We start from the raw sequence: 27,446 nt of genomic DNA, 5'->3' as shown, positions 1-27,446 counted from the left end.
TGGGATAGGGGTCTCCTCTCAAATCTATTTCGAAGTTACCACTCCTATTGTCTCAGTACCTGAGACTTAAAACTCTCCTATCACTAAGGTTAGCACAGGGCCTGGAGCACTGGGTTTCCCAGATGAAAGGGTCCCCATGGGGGAGTGTGTCACCTTTTGAGCCCTTAAGGTCTGGAATTCAGAATCAGATAGACAAGACAGACACCTATATTGTCCTATTGTATTCCCATTCATGCTAATTGGGTGCCGGTGCCAAGCACTTCATGGGACACCATGGAAGAGGAGACAACGCTAGCCTACCCCTTTGGACCCTTTCCTTAGGCACCTCTAGTGTCAACCTCATATCCAGAAACTTTCCTGAGACTACCAAGAGCTCACTGGGCAAGTGGCCCTTGGACTGTGGTGGAGGACACAGGAATTAGACCTGCTGAGGACATGGCAATCCCGGCTGCTTTGGATTCAGCACTGAAGAGAGCAAGCTGCTGATCTAAACCAGCTTTTTGGAAGGTCAGTTAGTCTCCAGGGCACAGAGGAAGGTCTCACTGGGGATTTATAAGATCAGGTTAGACTATGCATGGGGTCCCAGGGGCATCGCATGACACTTGTGACCCGCCCTCTGTGACCAAGGTTACAGACTCTCTCCTCACTTCAGACATTTTCCCATACCCTGGGGCAGCTTCTCCCAGGAAGACAGGCTGTTTTCTCTGCAATCTGAAATCTCACTGTGTCTGTGGAGTCCAGTGGGGAATCCCAGCTTCCCTCTCTCTTCTCATTTGGGGGAGAATTACTTGAGCCAAACCCTTGGAGCTGATTTGCTTGACCTCAAGATTTTTGAGGACAAAGCTAGTGTCCCCTATACTGCAGAAATCTGGGGGATAGTCTTGATGACTGTAGAAGCAGGAGAAGAGGTGCCCCCCTCGCTCCCACCACCCCCACCCCCAGGCAAGAAGCTGTGGGAACAGATCAGTCTCCTGTATTGCTGAGTGACACGGAGCAGGCTTCTCTGAGCCCCATTTCATCCCAGACAACTTCCTAAAGGAAAGGCAGGGTGTTCCTTTGCAGTTCTTTGTGTGGGGACTCTCTGGGCCTCCAGTTACACTCTTAAATAAAGCCAGTGTGTTTACCCACTCAATAGCAACTAGATGCATGGCGAGGAGACAGAGTGACACAGAAGAGGACTCCAAAGCCAGCCAGCCCTCTACTGGTCACAGTGTGACCTTGAGTTAAGTCACTCTCCTTTGGGTAAGGGCAGGTTGCCTGGCAGCAAACAGAGCCTCAGCTTCAGGGTTTTGATTTGCTCTCAGGTGCCCTGCTAAGACTTGCCCACAAATCTAATTTTATACTTCCTACATTTGGACACTAAACAAGGTTCCCAAACTGCATAAACTTCAGATCCTCCAACCTGGATCTGCACCTCCAACATGGGCCTTTATATTCTTTCCATTCCTCTCCTCCTCCCCTTCTGCCTCTCTTATTTTTTTCTTTTTCTTTTTTTTTTTGAGACAGGGTCTCATTCTGTAGCCCACATTAGGCTCAGACTGGTGCTGATCATCCTGCACCAATCTCTCAAATGCTGGGGCTATAGGCACAAGTCACTGGACCTGAGTTCTGCTTCTCTTTTGTTCTGTGAAGAACTGTATGGGTTTTCATTACTGGAAAGCATCATAGGTCCCTAAGTCCTTAACCCAACATCAGCTGCTCTTAAGCATCTAGGTGAAGAGAAGGGAGCCCAGATGAGTGAAAGGGAGCAGAACCAGGGCCTGAAGGCAAAGAATAAACCCGTTGGAAAGGGGCACATGGTCAGGGACACTGTTCCCTAGAGATCCAGGTGACAGCTAGCTGTTGGCATCCTGGGGGCGCTGACGCCCACTGGCAGAGCCTGACCTTAACTATGGAGCTTATAAACGCAGGGCAGGAGCCATCTGATCCAAGCCAACTCCCACCCCAACAATAGTGCTTGATGCTGTTACTTGATCTGTCCCAGACATTCCTTGCTAAGACACAGTTTTTGTGTAGGTTTAAAGGCAGTGGTGGGTTTTTCTGGGCTTGAATGAAACACTTAGGTCAGGCAAGGTGAAAGAGGAAGGGCCTAAGTCTTTCTGACAGAAGAAAGGAAAGAGTTTTCTTTCTATTGTTACATCTGCTCACAGACAGAACTCTATGCTGATCCAACGGTAAGTATGTCTTGTGCAGGTGACCCTGATTGTACAATGGTTATAATCAGAGTTTACAGCTGGTGGACTTTTTGGTAGCCATAGAATCCATTAAACCACATGGTCAGGGATTAGATTGGACAGTCAAGGGTAGGAATAGGAAGAAGGATTCCCGTGGGCAGGGAGCCCAGGGATCTATGATATAACAAGTCCAACAGAGCTGAGCTGTTGGGACTCATCAAGGCCCATAGTAACAGGGCCAGAAGGGTGACTCACGGAGGTGTTCTGACACTGCACACTGGAGCTGTTGAAGCGCAGGGCAGGTACCCTCTGCTCGACGCCTTGGATGTTCAAGATGCACTCGTAGCCTCTCTGTCCCGACTGAGGTTGTGGGAGGTTCTTAGCCTTCAGAGTGATGGGCTTGATAACCTCTACTGGAACCAGGATCTTGTCCACTCGCAGCAGCTGGGGGCAGTCCTGGGGACAGAAGGCATGGCTCAACTTCAGCACATGGGACACACAAAAGGACAGTGACCTCTGCCAACATTACACAGATGTTGACCTTTGTTGTGGCTGGTTCTCCAGATGACCATGTGCCCACATTGGGGAAGGAGTAGGGATGAGAAATATCAAGTGTTAGCGTTACCATCTTGAGGTCACTCCTCTTGGAGTTTATCCTTGGCCTCTTCAAGTTAGTTTTAATGTCAGTTTACACCTAAGATGCTCTAATAGGCCTGTGGCCTCCTCCCAATTCCTTTCCTTCCTTGGCAGAGACTGACCCTGCTGCCTGGGCATCTTGCTCCTTTAGGGACTGATGGCACCTTTGTCTGCCAAGTTCCAGGCAGCCAGGAGTTAGGACAGATTGGCCATATGGGGAAATATACATGGAGGTAACAGTCTGGGCCCCAGCTCTGTTCATAGAACTCAAATGTGGAACACAGCTAGGGAAACTGAGAAGGCCTCTAGTATATGGACTAAGCGAGGCATTTGGCAATGTTCTGGACTAGTATTCAGTGGAATTTTTGGTCTAGAAGCTTCTGAGTAAGTGCTGAGGATGGTTGAAACTGAGAAAATGCTCCTCAGGGCAGATACGCACTGCCCCTCTTTGATGGCTGCAACTCCTGGGACCACAGAGAGCCTTTGGTGTGGAGGAAACAATCACTGGGCCCCTTTCTTTTGAGATACTCAGCACTAACTTGAGAGGCCAGGATGGGCTTGGAGAATAATAGAGTCAAAAGATGATATGGTGGGTACTCTGCTTTGTGCCTGGAAGGTTCCACAATCCTTCAGGTTCCTCCCTCTGTCCAGGTACTATCAAACCAGATGATTTGAGCAGGCTGACCAGAGAAAGCATATCTTTCCTTGGAATGTTCAGACAGATTAATAGTTTCCATGGAGTGATGTTGATTAAAGACACCATGGGATCTTAAAGATAATTAGAAACTGTCTTTCAAAGCAAATGAGGGACTGATTCCTTATGTCACTGAGAGCTGCACTAGATGACACTGAACTTTTGATCCTATATACCTCTATACTGAGATTCAACATTCCTTTGTCTGTTAGATAGGAATTGGGTATCTGGCGAAGAAAGGGGAGCAGCACACACTAATATCTTATACCTCAGGTGTCCCCCAAATAAGGGAAACAGGAACTTAGACAAATCTTTTTATGTCACATTCATAGTAGCATCAATGACAATAGCTGAAAGGCATTGTCACTAAGGTCCATAGATGGATGAAAGTAACTCTCTGTCTGTCTAAATGTGTGATTCATTGGTAGATAGACAGACAGACAGATAGATAAACCTATCTATCTCTATCTAGATCTCTATCATCAATATCTAGCAATAAATATAGATACCATACCCACATAATAGAAAACTATCCATCTTTAAACAGGTGAAAATTCTGACCCACACAACAATATGACTAAACACTGAAGACATTATGCTAAGTGAAATAAGCTAGCCCCACAATGACAAATTCTGCATGACTTCATGTGCACAGGGTAGATAGAGTAGTCATATTTTAAGACAGAAAGGAGAATGATGATATCTAAAATAAGGGGAAATGGAATGTTGCTCCATGGAGGAGAGCTTCAGTTGAGGACTATGGGGTTAGATATACAGTGTGATTGTACTTATATGTACCCTTGAGATAGGTTAAAACAGTATTGTCATTTGTGTATTTCACTACCCTTAAAACCAACCAATCAGAAAACCTAAAACATAAAGGAGTGGCAAGGTCTCAGGGCAGTAAGAGCCTGGGAGTGAGGACATACCATTGCCTTGATCTTCCTCTTACAGGAAGCCCTAAGGTTTTGAAGAGGTGGGTATCTGGGACCCTGAGGTACCCACATAGGGAGTCTTCAAGGCTCCATTTCGTCACACTCTCTGAGTCTATCTATCTGCCCTGCGTGTCCTCACAAGATGTGAATGTGGTATACAGAGACCAGAGGGATTGTTCCTTGGAGAGATTCATGCTTAGACAGAATAGGAGGTATGTGGGCCTGGAAGACTATGGCTAGCATTTCTGTAAAGAACTGGAAGTCATGAGCCAGTTCTTGGGGGAGTGTAGACCTATCTGCTCCTAAGTCCAGATTATCTTTCCTGTGCCCACACTTGATAAGAGACCCAGGGTACACCAATACCTCTCACCTCCACACCCCTGAGCAAATGTTGCCACCCATGATCAGTCTCAGGGAACCTGGAATTCCAAACTCCTCTGAACAACCTGTCTAATCTCTTCCTAAAGAAGAAACTGAGTCAGGGTAAGAAAAAAAAGTACTCAATGTCAGTTGGTGGATGGACAGCTAAAGAAGCCAATTGCTTGTATCATCCTCCTTCTTCCCCTTTGTGAAAGAACAGGTCCTAGTGAGTAGAATGGAATCTCTCAGATGGTACAGTGATACCCGTTTGAGCAAGCCTGGAGCCCTGCTCTGTCCAGAAGATGGCAAGAGCCAAAAGCCCTCCTCACTTGTCCCTGTAAGATTCTCGCTGAAGCTTGTTAGGAGTGCTCTAATGAGTCCTGATTAGCAGTGGCCACATAAAGGCCTAGTTTGCATATAAAAAGGTTGGCAGTTCTGAGAGGAAGTTCATTAATAATAATTGGAGAGGCCCAGGGATGGGCTGGACACATCTTCCTCTAAGTAGTGATGATTTTTGACCCCAGTGCCCCTGCTTAATTGAAATGTAAAACGGCAATTTTCCCCTAGGCAACAAGGCATGAAGAGGCCATCTCCACCACCCTGCCCTTCCTCCCACCTATCATCCCAGATTGACCTGCTGTCTGCTAAGATGCCAGGTGCAAAGCTACCTACAGACTCATGGGAAATGTCAGAGAAGTTCTCATACTCCTCAACAAAACAAAACAAAACAAAACAACCCCCCAAAAAAACAAAACAGAAAAACAAACAAAACAAAACCAAGAAAACCCAACTATTTCTCAACCAAGGGGTTTAGGGACTCTGACCCCCTTCCTGGTCATCAACATTTAGGGTTCTCTGGCTAGAGATAGATGCTGGGAAGTCATAGAATTGAGTTAGTGAGTCCATGTTTCTTCCCGCTTACTCATGAAGAATGATCTTGTCATTGGCTGACCTAACTCTGGGATAAGAATTCTTCCTCTAAATGTATGTCCTGGAGATGACATGAGTTATTGTGGGCAAGGCTCAAAGAAAGCCAGCATCCAGCAAGACTTCCTTCTTTCCTTGCCTCTCTCAGCTCAGGTTGCAGCTCTGTTCCTCTTCTTCTCCAAGTTCTTCCTCCAACTTAAAGGACCCTTTTCGCCCACTCCCGCCTCTCTATCTTTTCCAGAATTATACTACCTCTTCCAGCCTTCTAGACTTCATGTCTCTTAATGGACCTGACTCATTTCCATATTTGAGTGCCTCAAATGGGGTGACATACATTCTGTCCCCAGTCTCTCCTACTGAGAGTCCTCTATGAGACAGTCTGTTCCTATTTATTTATTTATTTATTTATTTATTTATTTCACTTTATATCCCAATTTCAGTCCCCCCGAATATCTCCCCACAGCTCCTGTCCCCTCATCTTCTCCTCTGAGAAGGGTAAGACCCCCACAACCTGGGTACCAACCTACCCTGGCACCTCAAGTCACACTGTAAGACTAGGCATATCCACTCCCACTGAGGCCAGACAAAGCAGCACAATTAGGAAAACAGGATTCACAGACAGGCAATAGAATCAGGGACAGCCCCCACTCCAGTTGTTGGAAAATACACATGAATACCAAGCTATACATCTGCTATGTATGCCTGGGAAGGAGGTTAGATCCAGCCCGTGTATATGCTCTTTGGTTGGTAGCTCAGTCTATGGGAGTCCCCAAGGGTCCGGGTTAGTTGACTCTGTTGGTCTTTTTGTGGAATCCCTACCCTCCTCTCTTGGTCTCTCAGTCCTTTCACCAACTCTTCCACAAGACTTCCTGGGCTCCGGCTAATGTTTATGGGTCTCTGCATCTGTTTTGGTCAGATGCTGGGTGGGTGGAGCCTCTCAGAGAACAGTTTTGCTAGGCCTCTGTCTGCAAGCATAAGAGAGTATCATTAATAGAGTCAGGGACTGGTGCTTGCCCATGGGATGAGTCACTAGCTGAAGCAGTCATTGTTCGGCCATATGATGGCATTGCTTTTTATTTAAGCTTTACAAACTTAAAACACAAAGGAGTAGTGAAGCCTCAGGGCAGTAGAAGGAGCTGTGGTGAAGATCCACCACAGTCTTGCTCTTCTTCTCAGAGGAGATCCTAAGGCTCTAAGGAGATGGGTCTCTGGGAACCATGAAGTACTCGTACAGGGAGTCTTAGTGGTTCTATTACTATAGCCCACTACATCTATCTGGTCCCCTGGATTTATCTATGTATCAGAAGTAACATTCTGCTGCTGCATTGTCACATATTCTGAACCAATGGCATTGGGTGTAACCACCAAACCCTCCCTTCACCTATAAAATAAAGACATGGTCTGGACTTGATGGTTTATATGGTCCTGGATATTAGGACACAATAGAAAATGTAACATTTGGACTTTCCCCCTGGTTCTTTGCATGCTGCTTCTAGAACCCTTAGAATTTCCTGAACGATTCTGGGGCTAGGAACTTTCTGTTGTTCTCAATAAGCCCATTTTAACCATACTTGAGTTTATGCCAGTGAAGAACTCATCTGAGAATGAGGACTATTTGCTAGCTAACTTTAGGATGACAGCGTCTTTCCAGATGCTGCAGAAGAGCGAGGAACTAAAGGTTAAGTTCACTACCAGTGGCCAGTGTGGTAGCAGATGTGGGGAGAACCTTTTAAGAACAACATTGCAGATCAAATAGAATACATTTCATCTCCTCTGATCTTACAACTGTTCTCTGGAGTAAGCCCACTGGTTGAACTTCAAGAAGAGTTAATCAATCATGTCTACATAAAGGAACAGGCATAGAAACCCCACATAAGGAGTTCAGGAGATGCTTATTGGTTACAGGCACTGACTGCTCTTGCAGAGGACTAGAGTTTGGTTCCTAGCACCCACATTAGGTAACTCATAACTATATGTAACTCTAGCTCTAAGGGATCTAATACCCTTTTCTAGCCTCCTCTGGTGTCTCTGTACACAATGAACACACTAAAAATAAAAATAAAAATAAAAATAAAAATAAAGTAAAAATAAAGCTTAAACCATCAACAACCTTACATGGAAGAACCAGAAACTTCCTAGCTGGTGAACAGATGGATGTCCTGGGATAACATGCACACGAAGCAGAAATGGAGCCCTGGGCCCCTCCCCACAGATCTTGTTCCTGACAGTTTTCACTTGCTGTTCCTCTGTATCCTTTGCAGCATCGTTTCTAATAAACCAGGGAATGTAAATAAATGTTTCTCTGAGAGATGTGACACATTACAACAAAGCATCAAGCCTGAAGAAGAGATTTGGGGAGCCCCCATGGAATAGTCAGTTGGTCAGAAACACAAGTGAGCATATCTGTGACTTGTGACCGGCATCCTAAGTGTGTGTGTGTGTGTGTGTGTGTGTGTGTGTGTGTGTGTGTGTGTGTGTGTGTGTGTGGGGTGAGCTTGTGAACTCAGTCTTTTAACCTGTGGCCTTGACACTAACTCCAGGTAACTAGCATCAGAATTGAATTAAGTCATAGGCATCCTAGCTACTGTCTGGAGATTAGAGAACAGGTTAGTAAGGAAAAGTCAAGTATGTGATATCATGAATGAACATATGAAGAATGGCTTGTTTTGCTTTCTGTCTTTGCTCCATTATTAGTCCCATAGATGATCTGAGATTCATCAATAAAATATTTTGAGGCTCAATTTTTCCATCTCTACAATAGAAATAACAATATCTCCTCAATCAAGAACAGAGAATAACTCACATGTGCACACAAACAGCATGATCAAATATATTTCTTTACATGCTAACTTAAAGCAAAATGAAATCAGTATCTGATCAGTTAGTTTAAAATGTGGTATTTAAAAATGCCAATCAAACTCGATTAATGATAAACAGCAAGGGTGATGAGGGAGCTCAATGAGGAGGTATAGCTATTTATAAGCAGGGAAGTATTTTATTATTTTAATCATTGGTATTTTTTAACCTTGTATCTCCTAGCACTAGACACTGTGTCTGGTAGGCATTCTATACTACTGTTATAATTCCAGTTGATGTAGTTAACTTGGTACAGGGATTTAGTCCCCACCCCCTTCACACATTTCTTACCGTGTGCGATCCTGTTTTGTAACACAACTCATATCATCATCCTGATATTTCAATGAAAACGATTCAAATAAGCAGTAACCTTGGAACTCACAAATGGTGAGTCAATATTTTCTTCTGCTCGTCTTATTTTCAGCCACAGATGATTATCTAACCCCATACTGATTTCCCTCCAAAATACACTGCCCTTCTCTTTTCAAAGCAGGTATTTCACCAAACTGTCTTTTGAAAGGGCCAACTCTTGCAGAATGGAAAACACCTGTGTTTGGCAAGATTATGTGGAGACTTGAATGCATGTAATAAGCAGCAGTCTCCCTTGAAGGCTGTTTCACCCTGTGGCTACATTCTACAGTTGTACGAATAGACCAAGGGTATGGAGGGACAGTGGCTGGAGGGACAAGCAAATATTTAATAACTTGGAATTCTGAAGATAGATCCAGATGACTCTAGGTCAACAGTTGACCCCTTGTATATTTTGGCCTCCATTTAAAGGCCACGGGTGCTAAGTGCAGGAGAGCAAAGCCAATGTATGAAATCCAGAGAGCTGCCTTTCTATTCACTATGTTCAGCTTGCCAGTGGTTCCTTTAGGCAGAGGCTTTGCAGCATATTTAAATAATTGAACAAGGACATAAAGACTGCTCCTGGGCTGGGAAAGAGAACACTGCCTTCAAGGGCTGGGGCTGCCTGGGGCTGGGGACAGGCTTGTGGATTTACAGCCCCTGGTGTATTTGTGAGATGAGAGCTCTGTTTCTCCTGGTTGTTACAGTGAAATTGGGAGAATGCAAAGCTCTTGGGGACATCAGATCTAGAGTGGCTAAGAAAAACATGATTTGTAGGTAACTTCTCCTCCCCCAGTACCACACCAGCACCCCCCCATCAATTCCAAACAGGAGCCAGGCCTAGTAGTCCTAACAACTCCCCAAATTTATACTCACCCTCTCAGACCCCTGATGCTCAATACAAAGATGTAATGCACCATATATTTTCTTGCTGTTCCCCAAGTTTATAATGCCATTAGCATGATCTACGATGGGCTGGTTTATGGAGAGAGCGAACTAATAATACAGAAAGGAAATACCCATAACCCCAAGGGGGAGGGGCAGGTGAGATTGATGGAAAGTGCAGTTGTCTGGAGAAATGGCAGCCCAGTAATTGAATACCTGAAAGGGGGATGTGTGCATGGGTTGGAAACAAGTTTTTGAGCTGGGTTTGGCTTTGTTTTCTCAAGGGAGGTGAAAGGCATGGCAGAGGTGGCTCCCAGGAAGAGCTGTCTGACGGAATTAAAGCAGAATTACTGACAAATGGGGGATAGTGTAATTTCTTTCCAAAGTCAAGCCTGGGATAAATAAATGCTTTTGACCGTTATCTCTAAGGGTGGGTTTCATTCAGCATCAGGGACAAGCAGCAGTCTAGAACTCTTCCTTTCTGGTTCTGTAGTTCTAGCCTGAACTTGACATTTAGGGTCCTAGGGTCTGTCATACCTGTCCTAATGTAGGACAACTCAGAGCCATCAGGGTGGCAGTGGACGTTGTGAGAACCTTTCAAGTACAACACCGCAGATCAAACAGAATGTATTCCACCTCCTCTTACAATTGTTCTTTGGAGGAAGCACACTGGTTAAAGTTGAAGAGGAAAAGTAGTAGGTGGCACCTCCTTTCTGAGATTGATCACTGGGAACCACCCTGGCATGTATAGCTTTTCTAGATTGGTACCCAGAGAACACAGCTTCGATAATGGATCACTTGGATTTTTCAGCTCTGACGAGAAATAACAGTACAACTGCCCATTGAGGACTACCTCTTTGCCAGTGGATTTGTTTTCTACAGCAGTTCATCTTAACCATCAATACCTAGTGTGTGGGCCAGATGGCTCTGTTCAGGCTGTAGAGGAACCTCTAGGGCACACAAGGACAGAGGCTCCTACAGCCATAGGCCATTTCAGGATATGGCAGGAAGCCTTAGAGGGTGCTGGGAGAAGAGAACTGAGCGCAAGAAGAGAGACACTGCCACCCTAGTATGCTTTTTTTTTCCTCACCTCATCTCTCCTCTCCTCTCTCTTTCTATTTGCTGCCTAGGCTCTGGCAGCTGATCTAAGGGTCTAAGTTGCCATCATTAGTTGAAACAAAACCATCCCTTGTAACTGGGATATAGTTACTATACACGACATATGTTACTGGACATTCTATTTCTAATAATGGTAATTATGTCTGAATACTTGCTGTTTATAACACAACTACAATGGCCCACCAGTTCTCCATTCCAGACCAATAACCTTGCCTGAACGTGCTCTTTGTTCACAGGAAAAAAGTAACTCAACACTCCTGGTGATAGCCAGCAAAACCAGTGTGAGGGGAGATGAAAGCATACTTGGGGATGCAAGATGGTGCCACAGATGAAAAGTCACCTGGCAGCCTCATTCTTGGCTAAACAAAAGGACCTTAGCTTCACCTCACAGGGTAAAGAAGGACGTGAACCCGGGGAGCTCCAGAAGAATTGCTGTGGCCTGAGTCTTACCAGCATTGCAAGAGTCTTGCCCCGATGCCTAGAGCAACTTCAGGGTCTAAGACCATGAATCACCCAGTCAGATACATCAAGGATCTCTAAGACTTGACTGGATAGGCACCCTATAAGAATATAATTATATTCATAATTATAACCTAGTCAGTTTGAATATGCTACTCATATGTATGTTTTCAGGGCTGACCTTTTGGTGTTGACTAACCAATCGATGTATTCTTCCTGTACTCTCAACATCCCTTAGTTGCCTGTAGCTCTTTGTGTGGGGTTGAGAACTCACTCATAGACTTACCCACATTTACATTTGCATGTTTATTATTTAGCTCTTGTTTAGGTAGTCACGTTGGTGAGACTTTATGGGTAAAGCTTCTAATATTACTAGGAGACAGTCTTATATAAAACCCCCCAATCCTTTGGCTTTTAAAATCCTTCTGCCCCAACCTTTCCTCCTTTTCAATTATTTCTCACAGGCATTTGCAGTGGTACCACAATAGCAGACATTTAGATGACTAGCCTGTGAATAGAGACCATCTTTCTGCTCTAGTTTATGTCCAGAAACAAAAACCAAAATGCTAATGGTATTTTCTTTTCTTTTCTTTTTTAAAAAGGCTACATTTACACTAGCAAGTAGGGAATCCTATTTTGAGTTTTGAAAACAATAACTGCTCTTAGTGACTCAGTCAATAGTTCAGAAACATTTATTTACTTAGTTCCTATCTGGTGCATCTACTAGGAAGATGTTGTCACAGCAACCAAATGAGGTATCTAACTTAATCTCTCCCTCTATGCTTACTTCAAAATGGCCCTGGGATGCAGTTGGACCAGAAGTAAACTCTTAGAATGTCTTTCTCTTAAAATAAGCACAAATCCAAAAAAACCAAACCAAACCAAACAAAACAAAACAACAACCCCCCCAAAACAAACAAACAAACAAAAAACCAAAAAACAGAGGGGCCCAAGTTTATTCCATGTAATGCTGTGATAAGGAGATGTGGAAGATTCTGAGTTATGGTAGAGTCTCCTACTCTGGAGGCCTGCCCAGCTACCATGCACAACTTATGGAAACTGGAAAGAACGGAAGGGCAATAGCAAGACCCAGGTCTATCTTGTGCCCTTGTAATCAGCCATATGCCTCCAAGTCTGTTCCTTTCTCAGGGTCCCTGGCATCAAATCTCTTGAGAGGCCTTGGATCCCTAGCAGATGCTGACAAAGCCAGGCATAAATTTGGCACCTTGTACTTGAAAACACCATCTCCCACAGACACCACACCATTGTTCTGGTAGCTCTTGGTAGCTCTTACTTTGCTTTCTTTGGCTTTTTTAATCTTCCTTTCTGAGCATCTAGGATAATGTTGTCACAAAAAGAACAGGAAGGGAACAAGTATGAGAGAAAAGAAATTTCAGGCCTCCTCAAAGAGAATGGCAAGAAGCACTTGCAGTCTACAAAGTCCATTGCTTTTGTTCTCCTAACAGCCTTGGCCTTTCTGTTCCCAATACCTTGGTCAGGTTCACTATTTTGAGAGCAGGAGAGACCCTGAAAGCCATTTTGTCTGACTTCTGTCATGTTCCTGGTAGATTCAGATGGGTATTTTCAGGGGCCTTGACCCCTTCCCCCAAGGGAATTGATCTGCCCTTCTGTTCCTGTCCCTAAGATCAAGACCCATAGATAAAGACTGTCAGCCTGTTGCCAGCTTTTCATGCCAAGGTGGCCCCACTGGCTGTCTGACTCACATCTCTCCTATTCCCTTGGAAGTAGTCAAGAACTACAGAGGATACCCACACTTGTATATTTGTACCCAAACCTCCTGGGCTGAGCCAGAATCATGGCACCAGTGAAGGGCTGAGCTTGTCCATTGCTTTTATGCACCACCCCTGAAGAGCCAAGGTTAGGGAGAGAGGAGGAGACTTCTAGAAACTTCTCTTGGTTTTCCCTCTCAATAGATGGGCTGCACATATGTTCTGTGCTTACAAACAGTACCTCTCACCACACCACTGCTGGAACCTACCTCAGGGAGCTTCACTCGGCCTTCCTGGAAGGAGCATGTCTTGGGGTCATGGGTACAAACATGCCGGTATTTACACCAGTGGCAGCGGTATGGGCTCTCCACACAGGACAGACATCTGGGCACAGAGAAGAAGCACACATCTTAGAACCTCAGCTCTAGCTATTATATCCTTAGACTCTAGTAGAACATTTTGCTATTAGGAGAGATGACCCTTTAATGATGAGCAATCAAAGGTCTCACACAAATCCATCCTTCTCAAGACCTCATAGGATGAACTCCTCACTGAGCACTGGAAACCTGTGAGCCTCCCTCTCTCCCCATTGTTGACATAGTCCTTTGCTAAACAGGATATTGATAAGAAGCAGAGTCCCTAAGAACTAAGACAAAGCCCAACCCAGGTTTTAATTCAAATTGTACCTGAGTCTCACTGTTAGAGACCAAGCAATTGGGCAGGTAATGGTGCTAGTGGAGGGCAGGGCCTGAGTGATCTTATTAATTTGTGAATGATCTTATTAATTTGTGAATCCTCATATGATGAGTAACACTATGGATGGGATGCCACTAAGAGGTGACATCACTGGCAACTCATGGCAAGAAGTGAGAAGAAAGCCATGATGTTGATGCAGCTGGGCTCTGGCTGGGCAGGAGACAGGCTTCCTTCCCCTAGGTCCTGAACTGAGCTAACTTCTAGTCTCATGGATAATCTGCATGGACCCAATCCTATTATGGGCCATAAATTTTTATTCTATTAGTGCTCCCCAAGTGTCATGTTAGATGCCTACCTGTGAAGATAGGAATGCGGAACAGCATGTTAATGTTGTGTGTGTGGGTGGGGGGGTGTCAGGCCATGTGTATTTCAAACTCTTCTGTGGAACCCTGAAGCTTCTACAGAGCTCCTTTGGAGACTACCTAGAGTCCCATGGAACTCCTAGATAGAGAGGTTCCTAGACTCCTAACCCCCCAGTAAACAGCACCTTCTTCCATCTATTTTGCATATTGGGCTTCCATACCTAATTTCAGTGTCTATAAAGAAAAGGTTTTTTAAAAAAAATTGGACATCCACAATCTGGTTCAATCTCATCACGTCACAGAGCAAATGACAATAAAACCCCAACAAAAAGCTCAAGTAGCACCTAACCAATTCGCCACTTGGGGTTCAAAATGGTGCCCTGCAATGACTCTTTGACTCCTTATAGCCATCCTTTGGAGAGTTGGGTCTGATTCACGATGGTGGCAATGGCAGTGTCTCAGGCAAGGACTGCTCAGATAGGACAGTACTCTTGGGTTGTCATGATGCAGGTGAGTGTGGAACCTTTCCATGACTTCTTTGCTTGAACTCTTGGTTCCTGGTTGGTGGCACTGTTTTGGGAGATTTGTAAAATCTTGAGGACTATGACCTGAAGGAAGTTACTGGAGGCAGACCTTGAGGTTAAGGTTTGCTGGCTGTTCTACTTCCTGATCTGCCAAGACATAATTTGCCATTCTACAAGCTCTTATTGTTGCACAAAAACCCTTCCGGCTACCATGATGTCTCCATTGCAATGGATTTTATGCGGAGAACCATTGAAAACTTTTCTTGCCTTAGGTCCCTTCCACCAAGCATTCTGTCACAGTGATTAAAAAAATAACTAACAGTCCAATCACTACACATTATGGTGCCAGTGCACTTATATCCCATCTTATAGAGAACACTAGAGAATAGAACAGTTAAATACTCTAGCTTATTTGCTGTCCATGATTACAACTTAGAGAGAGGAGATGCCAAAAAGTCAGAACCCAGCCCCTCTGCCTTTATTGCAGGGCCTCAGCCACTCTGCTGTTTGACCTTTCTTTTGCCCCTATCAGCCCAAGTCCTGAGCAGCCTACAGAGTGGGCATTTGGTTGACTTGTTAAACCTTCTAACCTCTCTTGAATACATGTAAAGGCATCCCTCTCTTCTCTGCTTCCTCCTCTGTGTAGGTATGAACTTCTGTCCTTCATCGCCTCTAGTAGATGGTGGGAAGGGAATTATGGGAAGGGAATCAAGGTAGAAGATTTACGCCAGAAAAGATGTATAGGCTAGGGATTCGTTGGGCTCATACCACATGCTCTCGAGTTTGTCTCTTTCTAGTTTTTTTTCTATTCACACTATTGGTACAGGAGATAGGCCTGTCTTTTTTGGGTTAAGGACACCTCTTTGAAAGCCTCCATAAAATAATTTCTTGAAATCATAATGAGGTCTGATGAGCTTAACATGAACCTTGATCCTAGGGACAGGAAGCTGAGTAAAGCCAGGACACTTACGAATTGTGGACACTGCAGTTGTAGAAGACAAAGCTGGTGCTGGCGAAGGTCATCCCAGTCTCCTTTGACTTGAGTTGCAGCTGGACAACATGATGGTCCCCTATAAGGCAGAGCCCACCAATGGGGGCCAGGGGAAGTTCAAAACCCAAGTCGAAGTCCCATTAGCAGTAATGTACTCTGGGGAAGAGAGCCTCTTCCTCTGGGATGCTGTCAGCAAGGTTCAGTTCCAGGATGGCTCCCTCCCACACATATATACACAAGCAAACCAAATTGGGATTAGTATCCCTTCTCTGTTATGTCACTCTCTCTCTCTCTCTCTCTCTCTCTCTCTCTCTCTCTCTCTCACACACACACACACACACACACACACACACACACACACACACACACACGCACATGTCCTCCTGTGCTGTATCTGAAAGATTCATGAAATCATGATGCATAGTTAGGGAGGAATAAAATGTAGTATCTCAGGAAAACTATTGCCAATGGCACGAGTGGCATTACATATATGTATAAATGTGTGCACACACAAGCTTATCTCATCTCTGAGCCGAGAGACCTGGTCCTGATACTGCCTTCTCTGTGGGATTTGGCTCCATGGGGGTAAGAGATACTAGATTCCTCAGTCGGCTCCAAGGAGGCATTGGAGCCCATGTTTAATTCACAGCCCTGACCCTGCTTCCAGCCTTGTTCTCTCCCTTCCCCAAGAGCCTCATTAATCAACCGGCTCTGAATAAATGTGACAAATCAAAATGGGACGGACAACATGGAATCCCTCTACCTAGCCAGCCTGTCCCTTACATGCACTTAGCCTGTGTCCACTCACAGCTTTCCCATGAGAGTTGGCTATAAGCAGCAGGCAGCTATGTGTGGGAGGGTGAGGAAAAAGTCCAAGCCCTAGTCATGTGAGTACGAACAAATCGTCAGAGAGCCATTCGACCTGCCCCATCACATCCTTGCTCCAGGCTAACTTTCCTCTTCCACTGTTCACCCGGGCTAGCTAAAATGAGCAGACGACCACGGACTTACACCACCACTGTTCTAGACCTGCCTGTACCTACCTTCTCTGTAGCTCCTCCTCATCTAGGATGAGATAGAAGTTTGGTTGCTAAGCTAGGGCTGAGACAGAAGGACTGTACCAGTTAATTTCCAAGGGTAAAGGAGAAAAATCTCATGTCTATCTCTTTTAACCATCAGCCCACTTCTCTCCCCCCGCAACTTATTCCTGCCCCTAGGCTCCATCAATACCCCACATCTGTCATGAGTTCTGCTACCCAGGCACAATGAGAAGTCTGTCACCCAACTTTGCCTCCTGGGATCACTTGCTCACCATTTTCTGTGATGATCCGGGGCACCTCCTTGGCTGCAGGGGAGTAGCATTGGATCTGATTGCCTATTACCAGCCCATCCATCTCTGACAGATCCTCAAAGGTACAGTTGACACCTGCTGACAGCTCCGGGACATTGTATGTCTCTAGGACCAGCTGTGAACCGCCCAGCCAGGCAGAGGAAAAGAGAAGAGGAGGGAGAAATGGGAAAAGGAAGAAAGAAAGGGAGAGGAAAGAGAAGAGACAGACAAAGGACAAAGAATTATTAACATAAACCAGCTTGTTACAAGAGTCGTGTAGAGAAGGCAGTGGGAACTAGAGATATAAACTAAAGAAACCCACTAGAATTGGAGTGGATTTGGTGCCAGAAAGTGGGAACACTTAGGGGATTTGTGTGCTAGAAGAATTCTGAGCAGGACCAGGTTGGATGACAGGACACCTCTTCCATTTGGTAAAATAAGAACACCAAAGGCCTAGTGCTAGAACTCAGGTTCTGCATCCCATTCTCCCAGCATTGCCCCTTTGTAGATAAAGAGATCATTGACAACGCTCATTGCTATATAGTCTTATTCTATTATTCCATATTAACTTACACAGCAACTAATCTCAAGTTGGCTAATGGGTAGTTAAGTGTACCCACTGCATGCTTTGGAGTATAATAAAATATTACACCTTTTATTATGCTTAGTCATGTAATGCTTTTTCCTGCATATATAAAAATGTATTTTGAGCACATTACCCCATACTCCACTATCCTCCTTCGCATCCCTCACTCTCCCGTTAGGCCTACTTTCTCCCTTCTTAAAGCTCCCATTTTCATGCCATATGTAAATATATGATTTTATGTCTCTATAACATCCAAGACCCACAAATGAGAGAGAACATGGGATTTGTCTTTCTGAAACAGATTTAAATTCACTTAATAGTATGATCTTGTTGCACCCATTTTTCTTCAAATGACATGGATGTGTTCTTCTTTATGACTGAAAAGAAAGGGATTTCTCTGTGTCTATAAACCCTGGGTCTTTATTCATTCCTTGGTTGACAAACACTTAGGTTGGTTCTACAAATTAGCAGTTATGAATAGTTCTGCAAAAAGACATCAGTGCTCAAGTATCTCATAGCCTGGAGTGGGTATTCTATCTGGGTCATATGGGGGAGGGGCATCTACCTTCGGTCTGTTGAAGAACCTCGGTGCTGATTTCCATAGTGCCTAGACTCATTTAATTTTCTACCAGCGCTTGTTTTTATTTGCTGTCTTGATTGCCATTCTGACTAGAGTGAGCTGGAATGTCAATATAGCCTTAATTTGTATTCCTTGATCACCTTGGTATGGTCATTTCCTTGTCCTTATGACTGGAACCTTTTCTTTAATTTTCTTGCCCACGTCCCCTTTCTTGGGCCCCCAGTAGATACTTCTTGGCTAACATCCTGCCCTTGATCTAGAGTCGCTCCTGAGAGGCCGTGGTGCCTATCGCTGGTGAGAGTTCTTCCCTGGAGTCTGACCTTCCCACCCTTACCAGCACGTTGTACTGAGAGACAGAGATGTTGTTGGGATGGACTGTCAGCCGGACACACTGCTTCATCTCTGAGGCAAATCTTCGGGGCTCCCTGGAGCGTTCACACCGTTCTTTCCGGGTGCACCTGACAAGGACACACAATGATCAATTGGTCCAGAAAGAGGCAAACATCTTCAGATGCTCTTGCTGATTTTATTGCCTTCTTCATGGTTGGCCCTCTTCTATCACGCTTAGCTTTGGAAAAGGCAGCCATCTCAAAAAATACAAAAAACCTTGAATCAACTTAAATTCCCCTCACTCCCTTCAAAGTCACATGGAGAGTTGTACAGTGGAGACTACATTCATTCATAGTCTCTGACACCCTGCACCCCTTTCAGCAAACCTCACTTCTTCCCATATATGTGTATAGTACATAATACATATTGTATTGCCCTTGTATATGTAATTCCATCTGGGTTTCCACCCCCTTTTACCTGTCCAGTTCCATCTTGATCTACAGAGTAGCTTAGTTCTTTTGTACCCGCAATCCCTCTGTCCTGACCCAAGCAGATATGAATTATCTCTATATTTCCCTATAGTACCCTGGAGTTTCACACAGTTTAGAACTTTTTATGTTTTATGATAATTATTGAAATAAAAGTAGCCCATTCCTGCCAAGTAGGAGCTTCTCAAGAGAAGAAACAGTGTCTGCTGTCTTTTGGAATCCCCCTCATGGATTCTAGCAATGGAGAAAAGAGAGTGCAGGTAGGCGAGAGAGGGGGGTGGAGGAGAAAGCAGAGAGGATAAAAGGAACAGAGGGTAGTAGCTAACAGCATCAGAACTCCATCTCTGTGGCATTGGGGAACTACTACGTAAGGTTTCTGTCACTGTTTAATGCCCTGTGTTGTACAAAGTGTACCAAGTCACAGGTGCAACACATCCAGTGTGGCCTTGACTTTTAACAGTCTTTACTGACTAGGGTTTGAGAGAAAGCTGCACAGAAAACCAGGTTCTGTGTCCAAATGTATACATCCCTATGTTCACTGCATGAAGGTATCTGAGCTCAGAGAAGAATATTTAACCCAAGCCAGATAAATCTTACAAATACAGAGCTGTGTCCAATGTCCAGGATTTGGATGCACTGCAATATGGATCATATTGTGAAGCACAGGCGGGCGAGGTGCTCCAGAGGGACAGGCTGAGATGAGGTGGAACTATCTAGAAATCACCACTGCACGACTAGTCTCTTTGGTCTGAAGAGAAAAGACTTGTTAGCAGCTGTTGAGGAAGGTCTAGGCAGAATGACAAAAGGAAACAGTAACTCGGGATGGGGAATAGTATGTGGAGAGACACAGGAGGACTTCCTTCAGGAAAGACAGCTGTGGGGGTAGAGTAAGAAAGGAAAGGAGAAGAGGTACTGGTACCCCGGTGACTTGTGGATCAACTCAGTCCTAGAGGAAGCTGTGGTTCTCCCAGTTGGAGGAAAAAAAGACATGTTAGCCACAGCTGGAGGCCTGGCCTCCAAGTGCAGAACTGGAGATGAGAGTTTAGCTAACTAAGGGGAAAGCACTAAAGGTGGCACCTGAAGCTGACTTGGAAGGAAGATGGGAAAAGAAAGGGGGATTAAGCAGGAGGCAGACCTTATAGTAAGTAGGACAGGTGACACAAAAGTCACCCCATCTCTCTGTAATGCAATCATGACCACTAGTTACTGTGTACTTACACTGTGATAAGGTTTTACATTCTATGCCATTTAAGTTTCCTGTGTCCAGCCCATCTTAGAGCTCAGAATACCATAGAAGAGGATGAGCAAGTCACTTCTTCATCCAGGTCAGAGCTAATCTGAGTCCATATCAAGCCCAGACAAACTTAGAGTCTCTGCTCCTTACAACTGTGCTAAGATTCTAGAAGCTTCCAGGCTAAGAAGTAAGGGAGCAGACCCACGTGCAGACTAAACCATGTTCCTTACCTTAATGCTTCTCTTACATCCCTGGGGCTCTTTAAACATTTCCTCTCCACCATTTATTTTAGGGTCACCAGAAAGCACCTGACTTTCATGGATACTTGTTGGACAAACCTGAAATTGCTGGGATGAATTCAAGAGGCCTCCAAAGCAGGAGAGAAAGGTCAGAAATGCATCTGGGAGTCGCCACAGATTTCTTGGGCTGCTGGAGCAAACCACTGGCCACAAGAGTGTCTGCCTCTAAGTCTTGGAAGTTAATTTACCAGCTCCTCGGCAAGGACTCCATTACCTTCAGCCATTAGGCTAATGTTATGGACTTTTGCAGAGTGTCTGAACTGACATTGCTATTAATAGTGTTATTACGCCCATTAGCAGCAGACCCAGAGAACTGGTATGGCTTCAATTATTCACTGACTCACCAACTTTGAAGTTCTTGTTTTCAAGACGAATCAGTAGGTCTGAAAAAATATCTTTGATTAAATTATAAAGAGTGTGTGTGTATTGAGGTGGGGGATAAAGCTGCTTCCTGGCCAAACATCACCGGAAGTCACTTAATAGAATAGATGGGCTCCATCTCTCTCCCAGGTTGGGGGAAGTGACACCGGTAGCTAAACAGGGACAAGTCTGACCTGTGTTGTTTGCTGCTACCCAGATTCCCAGGGCTGCATCTTGTTCCAGTTCTAGAAAGTACTGTACACACAAAACCATGCTTCAAGCATCAGGGCTAAATGCTTAACCTCTTGATGCCTTAGTCTTTTCTTCTAGAAAATGGGAGCAAAATGGTAGCAAACAGCTAGGTGTTCCTGAAGATGTCATGAGGTAAGAGTGCAGTAAGCAGTTATAAGGAGAGATGTCAACCAGTGTGAGCTGGTATTGTTAGCCCATCACTTCCCTAAGTCCTCATTCCATGGCTCCAAACTGCAGCTGATACAGAACGTTTCATCATTTCATTGTGCACATCAAAGGGAGAAGGGAAGGCTGAGGCAGTGTTCCTTACAATGAAGGTGGAGGGAGAGGCTCAGAGGCCAGGAAGACCAGGAGAGAGAAAGCATGCTATGGGTTGTTTTCTTAATAGCTGTCAAAGCATATTGAGAACTCAGCTCTCTCTCAGTGGAAAGTTAAGCTTAAGGTCAGAACCAGGGGTGTTTTGACATTTCTACCATCCTGCCTGGTTCACGAGGGTGGAGGCTACAAATGTCTAAAAGCACAGACAACTGACCTTAAATGTGATGGGATAATGGCAGGGAAGGTCCCAGGCTTCTGATGTCTTGTGGGGTTCATCAAGGTAATAGCCCTTGGCTCTTTGAGGACTGTGGTTTTCTAGTGACTCAGACCACAGTTAAAATGTGAAAGGGCTTCATTTCTGTTCTTACAGGAGTTCCTGAATCAGTTCCCACCAAGGGCTCCAGTATGTGGGAAGGCAGTACTCTCCATTCTTTAGGAGAGCCATCAAGGTCTCGCTTCATCTGTTTTCCATGTAGAGGAAGTTGTGCTTATGCAGACTCACAAAATATATGCTTTGCAACTGAGTTTTCAGGCATCTGTCTCTGTCATTCCCAAAGTTGCCTTTGTCCAAATACAGATGAGCAGGTGACCAGCAGGCCCCAAGGAGACCCATCTCCCCTTACCTCCGAGTTAAGGTCTTCCTTACTAAGTAGTCTTTGCTCCTGTTTTCATTCTACTTCCTGTGCACTGGGCCCTTACAGCCATAGACCAGAGGTTCTAACAGCTCTAGGGAGAAAGGCCCCAGGCCTCTGCAAGGGGTTATTATTCAAGCCAGTGGCTCCAATGAGATTATCCTCTCTAATGAAGCAGTTACCTCCGCCCTCCCCTAAGCCTGAACTTTCACTGCTGGAGAATTCCCAGCCAAGTGGAAAATTAGAAGGGAAAGGAATGGAGAAAGGAAGGGGGTGAGTGAGAGGGAAGGAGAGTGGGGGTGATTACGTTTAGTAGAAATTAATTCCTAAACACACAGAAAAATATTAGCTCCCAGTGCTGCTGGCCAAGCAAAAAGATTTCAGCATGGAAACCAGGTTCTCTGATCGGCTGGCTCAGGTACGCCTCCCAGCTGGGCAGATCCTAACTCAACTGTCTCCTCAGACTCTTCAGTGTGGGCCCACTGGGCTCAGAACCTGTTTCTATCTTCAATGTCAGATAGTCTTCAACCCTTGACACTATGGTTTGATCTTGGCCTATGCTTGAATTGAATCATTAGAAGTCCCATGCTTAGATCATAATGAAACAGAAGACAAAGAGGAGGAGGGGGAAGAAGAAGAGGAGAAGGAAGAAGAGGTGGAGGAGGAATAGGAAGAGTAAGTTGGGTGGTCTTCCAGAAGACTATTGCTTGGGTCTTCAAAGTCTCCTATGAATTCATGTGTTAAAGCCTTGTTTCCTGGTCTATGGTTCTATCAGGAAGTGGAAAGACAGCTAGGAGATAGGGCCCATTAGGATGAAGCCAGGATATGGGGAAAAAGCCTTGAAGAGGACATGAGACCAGGACCTTTCTTTCTTTCTTTCTTTTTTTCTTTTCTTTTTTGCGGAGCTGGGGACCGAACCCAGGGCCTTGCGCTTGCTAGGCAAGTGCTCTACCTCTGAGCTAAATCCCCAACCCGACCAGGACCTTTATTATGCTTTCCAGTTGCCACATGTTCTCTACTACATGTTCCCACCATGGCATCCTGTGCTGTCACGGACACAATGTTAACAGAACCAAGCAAATAGGAAAGACCAGGTGGATAGTAAGCTGGACTTGACAGATGAGGAGCCGAGGGTAGGAGGGAGACCCAGAGAAGGCAAAGACGCATCCTGGTAGATCTACTTTATTTCCAACACAGTCTGTGCTGAGGAAAACACTGCCTTTTACTTGAGACACACTGCAACAGTGACTCTGATTAACTCTGATCAGCTTTGTGATGTAGTTTATCCAAGGTCCTGGTGTTTTCAGGTCCTTAGTGTCATAAGGTACAACAGGCTTGCTACAGGGAAACAGTTTGCTCTGCATGTTCATGCTGCTCCTTTGTACAAGCACCAGTGTGTGTTTGTGTGTGTGTGTGTGTGTGTGTGTGTGTGTGTGTGTGTGTGTAAATTTAAGCCTTAGAATCAGCCCTGCTCTTTGGAATATCTCCAGATAGCCAGGATGTTAGACTGGTAAACTAACCATAAAGCTGTATGTACATATGCTATATGCTTGTATATTCATGTTTGTACATGTATGTAGGTAGATGTACATATACATGCATGTACATATAAACACAAAGGCAATGTGGACAAAGGATGTCTCTTTTGATTATTAAACTCCCTTATATTTTGAGACAAGGACCCATCACTGAGTGGGAATTTTACTGATTTGGCTAAGTTGACTAGCCAGTGGGCCCCAGGGATCCCCAGTCTTTACTTCTCCAAAGCTGGGATTGCAGAAACCTATGGGCATAGTTGGCTTTTTATGTAAGTGCAAGAGATCTAGGTTCAGGTTCTCAAGCTTGCATGACAAGAATGTTATATGGCATGACAAGACTAAGCCATCTCCCGAGCCTCTGACTTATATGAGAAGGTGGCATTTTCTACTTGTCCTTACATTATGAAGCACCTATTAAACTTGAGAATATGTACACACACACACACACACACACACACACACACACACACACACACACAAGGTATCAAGGGTTTAAATCAGTTTGGAGCTAGTAAGCCATGGGGAAGGGGTTGGATGTACTAGAACGAAGTTTTAGACTTTCCTCCAGAAAGATTATCTAATAACGTTTGATAAAGAGTCAATCAAAACAAGTATGCTGGCAGAAGCAGAGCCTATCATTCCTCATGCTTCTGAAAGCCTTTGGCCAGCAATCCTAGAAGATACCTAGACATAGGTTAGTGGTAAGGGAGTAGGTTAAGAAATTAAGAAAAAAGACAAGTCTCTGGGATATGCTGACATGAAGCAAGGAACAACTCATATCTTAGAGTCAAAACTTCTTAGAAGGTGACCGGAGATCTTGCTTTGGGAACAAACTACTCTGTACTTTCCCAGATGGCCTGTGTGCAGGCAGTCTAAATGCATGATCAGTGGTGAAGCTTCCCTAAGGAGGGAAGGTGTGCTTTCTTGTAATGGTTGGCCCAAGCACTCCAATCCTGAGAAAGGAAAGAGAAGAAGGGACTCTAGGAAGGAGACCCTGGGGTCCAACCCCAGCCCCTAGTGACAAGGTCACAGTCATCATAGTTGTAGCTGAGAAGTGGCTTACTACCCGTCCCATCCCCTGGCTTTGACAGCATGGTTGTAAGATGGCTCCTCTCATGAACATTCAGACCTAAGGAAAGGAATCTGGACCACTTTGTCTACAGATAGCTTCTTAGATTTTTACTATCCTTCTATCTTCCTTTCTATTCTCTCCCTCCTGTTTGGCTAAAACACTACAGGAAAGAAGAAATAAACCCCTGTGCTACCCACTTGGGGAGGGATGGGGCTTCGCCTCACAGAGGCAATCTCCAGGACATGCAGAGGAGATGCTGGGTAAGTCTGCAAATGATCTTCCCGATGATGGTGCCCACGAGTCTTCCAAGGAAGAGTAGCGCCTGGGCCAATCAATGAGCTGAGTCTTCCACAGGCGGTGGGATCCTGTTACCTACCTAGACTAAGATAGGCTTCTTTGCCTGGGAATGGTGCCAAGGCAAGGGAAGATGGGAGGGGGCTCAGGGCCTGCCAAGCCTGGAGGGTGTGTTCCAGGCCCAGGACAGGAGACATCTGTGATGGGACAAAGACAGACCGGGCTCGGATGGTTTTATTCCCTTTGGCCCAGATCAGAACAGGTGGGCTCGTACTCAGAGGAAAGCCCTGGGAATGCAGGCAGAAAACTGCAGGCTGAATAAATAGGCAGCTTTGTGTTTGCTGTCCTTGCCATTAGGAAGACAGGCCTGGAGACAGGGCCAGGGGCTGCAGAAGAATTCAATGTAGAGACTTCTCCTTACCCCCTGGGCTGGCAGGTATGCACTTTGCCACATTTACTAGTGCAGGATGGAAAGCAGAAAGAACATGTTCAGCCCACAGCCCCCCCTGTGATATCCTTGCTATAAAAGCTCTTTCAGTGACATGGGCCACCTGTTTGCAGAGGCTTTGTCCTCAGGCTTCTTGTTCTGTTGGCTTCTTTTCTATAGCTCCCTCCCACCCCCGCTCACACACATACTCTCCCTCCCTACCACAGGAAAGGTTGTCAAAAATGACTATGAACACAAACAGACTCCAACTCACACTCAGAGGTCCTGTTTTGTTCTTTGCCATGGAGTTCATGAAGACCAAGCTTGCTGGGGCACACGGCAAGGGACACTATCAGTTAGCATAGAGTCTTGCCCAGTGAGGAAGCCTGACAAATATGCTGATTCCTATACCCCATCATTGCATCAAAAGCCCGGTCTCCAAGAAGCTACAGGGCATAAACAATATAACAATAATTTTGCATCCCAAGCCTAACACTGTGTCTAGCATAGAACGTGTAGGACTAGTTTCAGAAGTGTGTGTGTGTGTGTGTGTGTGTGTGTGTGTGTGTGTGTGTGTGTGTGTGTGTTCACAGTACTTTAGGGAATGCTGAGACTACCCATTCCTAGCAGAGCCTCTCAGGACCAATATCTCTAGATGTGTTCCCACACTAACTCTGTTCACCGTTCACACCTACCTCTCCTTTCTCCCCTTTTCATGTCTTTTTTGTTGTCTCTAAATCATGTATGTTCATGATGTGCTCACTGAAAAGGACAAGGCAGTGCGGGGCCGGAGGAACAACTTCTGTGTTTAATTTGAATCAAGACCCATAGGTAGTACTGAGGGAGGGAGGCAGTGTTGTCTACTTGGGCTACCCGAGTTTACGTATGTTAAAGTTTTTCAGACAGAACACTTCGATCTGTCCATTTGATTCCATACAAGTTTAGAACTGTGTCAATGAAAGGCATCTTAGAGAACCAAAGACTGCCCTTGCCATTTGCCCTAACACTTGGGAGCTAATTTTGGTCATTAACTCTGGGAGGGCAGGGAAGTGACTGCTGAGTAGTTCAGTGATCGGTAGATAGTCTGGGCTGGTGGAACTCATGAGTTGTGTCCTACCAAGAAGTTACAAGACCCCTGGGCACAGCTCCAACGTCCCTGCAGGTCTGGCATCATCACCCATACACCTCACTACTATCCATCTCATCCTTGGGTTAGCACCATAAGCCATGGCTCTCCCTCCTTGCAAATGTAGACACCAAATGTCTTCCATACAGTGCTATGGCCAAACTTCAGTATTTGCAGATTCCCTATTTCAAATTCAGCTAACTGCTAACATTTATTAGTGCCCCCCAAGCTTGTCTTCATGGCATTTTTGAGGTTTCTCATGACCAAATGCAGAGTAGGGAATGACTCAAGTCACATGTTCCCAGCTAGAGTAGAAAGAGGTGACATTCTGCCTTGCTGTTTCAGTAATTGCATTATAAATGAGGATCCTTTGAAGCCTATTTAATGCCATATTTTGGGGGGGGTTTGTAGTTGTCCGACTTTGAAGGATTTACTGCCCAGTATTCCTAAGCACATCAAGGCCAAGGTATGACACAGAGAAGGTGAGGTATGTGTATGTTACTGAAGCTTCATTTAACCAGTTGTAAAGGCACATGCAGAAGGATATGAGGAAGAGGTGGAGGCAGGAAGATCATGAGAACTTCATCCAGGTATGAAGTTATAGTTCTGTTGGTCATGAGTTGACCATTAATGAATTAATAATATTTATTGAGAAAGATATCTTAATACAGATGTCCAACAAATTAAGGTTATGTATCAATTCATTGGTAAAAACGTGACCAGTGGTTTCAGGGGCCTGACCCTCCATTCCTTTTAGAGGCAGTGGTTTGCTAATTTGCTAATTCATTAACAGTTCTTTTTTTTTTGTTAATAGTTATTTATAGAATACCACTACTAAACATAATGCAAATCAGCTGTACTCAGTCTCACAAGTGTACAAAACA

At 44.9% G+C, this 27,446-nt stretch overlaps 1 protein-coding gene and 1 long non-coding RNA gene across 3 annotated transcripts in view; one reads left to right on the top strand and one right to left on the bottom strand.

Annotated features, from left to right (window-relative positions):
• Positions 1-27,446, bottom strand: part of Plxna4 (plexin A4) — a 440,342-nt gene that overhangs the window by 74,499 nt on the left and 338,397 nt on the right. The window contains exons 6-10 of the mRNA XM_032906796.1: positions 18,527-18,650; positions 17,009-17,162; positions 15,676-15,775; positions 13,393-13,507; positions 2,430-2,630 (exon numbers count right to left, since the gene is read on the bottom strand). Coding sequence (XP_032762687.1) covers positions 2,430-2,630; positions 13,393-13,507; positions 15,676-15,775; positions 17,009-17,162; positions 18,527-18,650 — 694 coding nt within the window. The remainder of the gene's footprint in view (positions 1-2,429; positions 2,631-13,392; positions 13,508-15,675; positions 15,776-17,008; positions 17,163-18,526; positions 18,651-27,446) is intronic.
• Positions 1-27,446, top strand: part of LOC116903990 — a 133,031-nt gene that overhangs the window by 61,409 nt on the left and 44,176 nt on the right. The window contains exons 3-4 of one of the 2 annotated variants that reach the window (XR_004388320.1): positions 20,537-20,631; positions 21,844-21,922. This is a non-coding gene — a long non-coding RNA (uncharacterized LOC116903990). Of the gene's footprint in view, positions 1-20,536; positions 20,632-21,843; positions 21,923-27,446 lie in introns of those variants that run through there. The other variant, XR_004388321.1, reaches the window with a different exon arrangement.

The sequence above is a fragment of the Rattus rattus genome, chromosome 6 (genome assembly GCF_011064425.1).
Source record: "Rattus rattus isolate New Zealand chromosome 6, Rrattus_CSIRO_v1, whole genome shotgun sequence".
In the NCBI taxonomy this organism is placed as follows: domain Eukaryota; kingdom Metazoa; phylum Chordata; class Mammalia; order Rodentia; family Muridae; genus Rattus; species Rattus rattus.
Note: the sequence above shows the minus strand (reverse complement) of the source record. Positions and strands in the feature narration are given on the sequence as shown.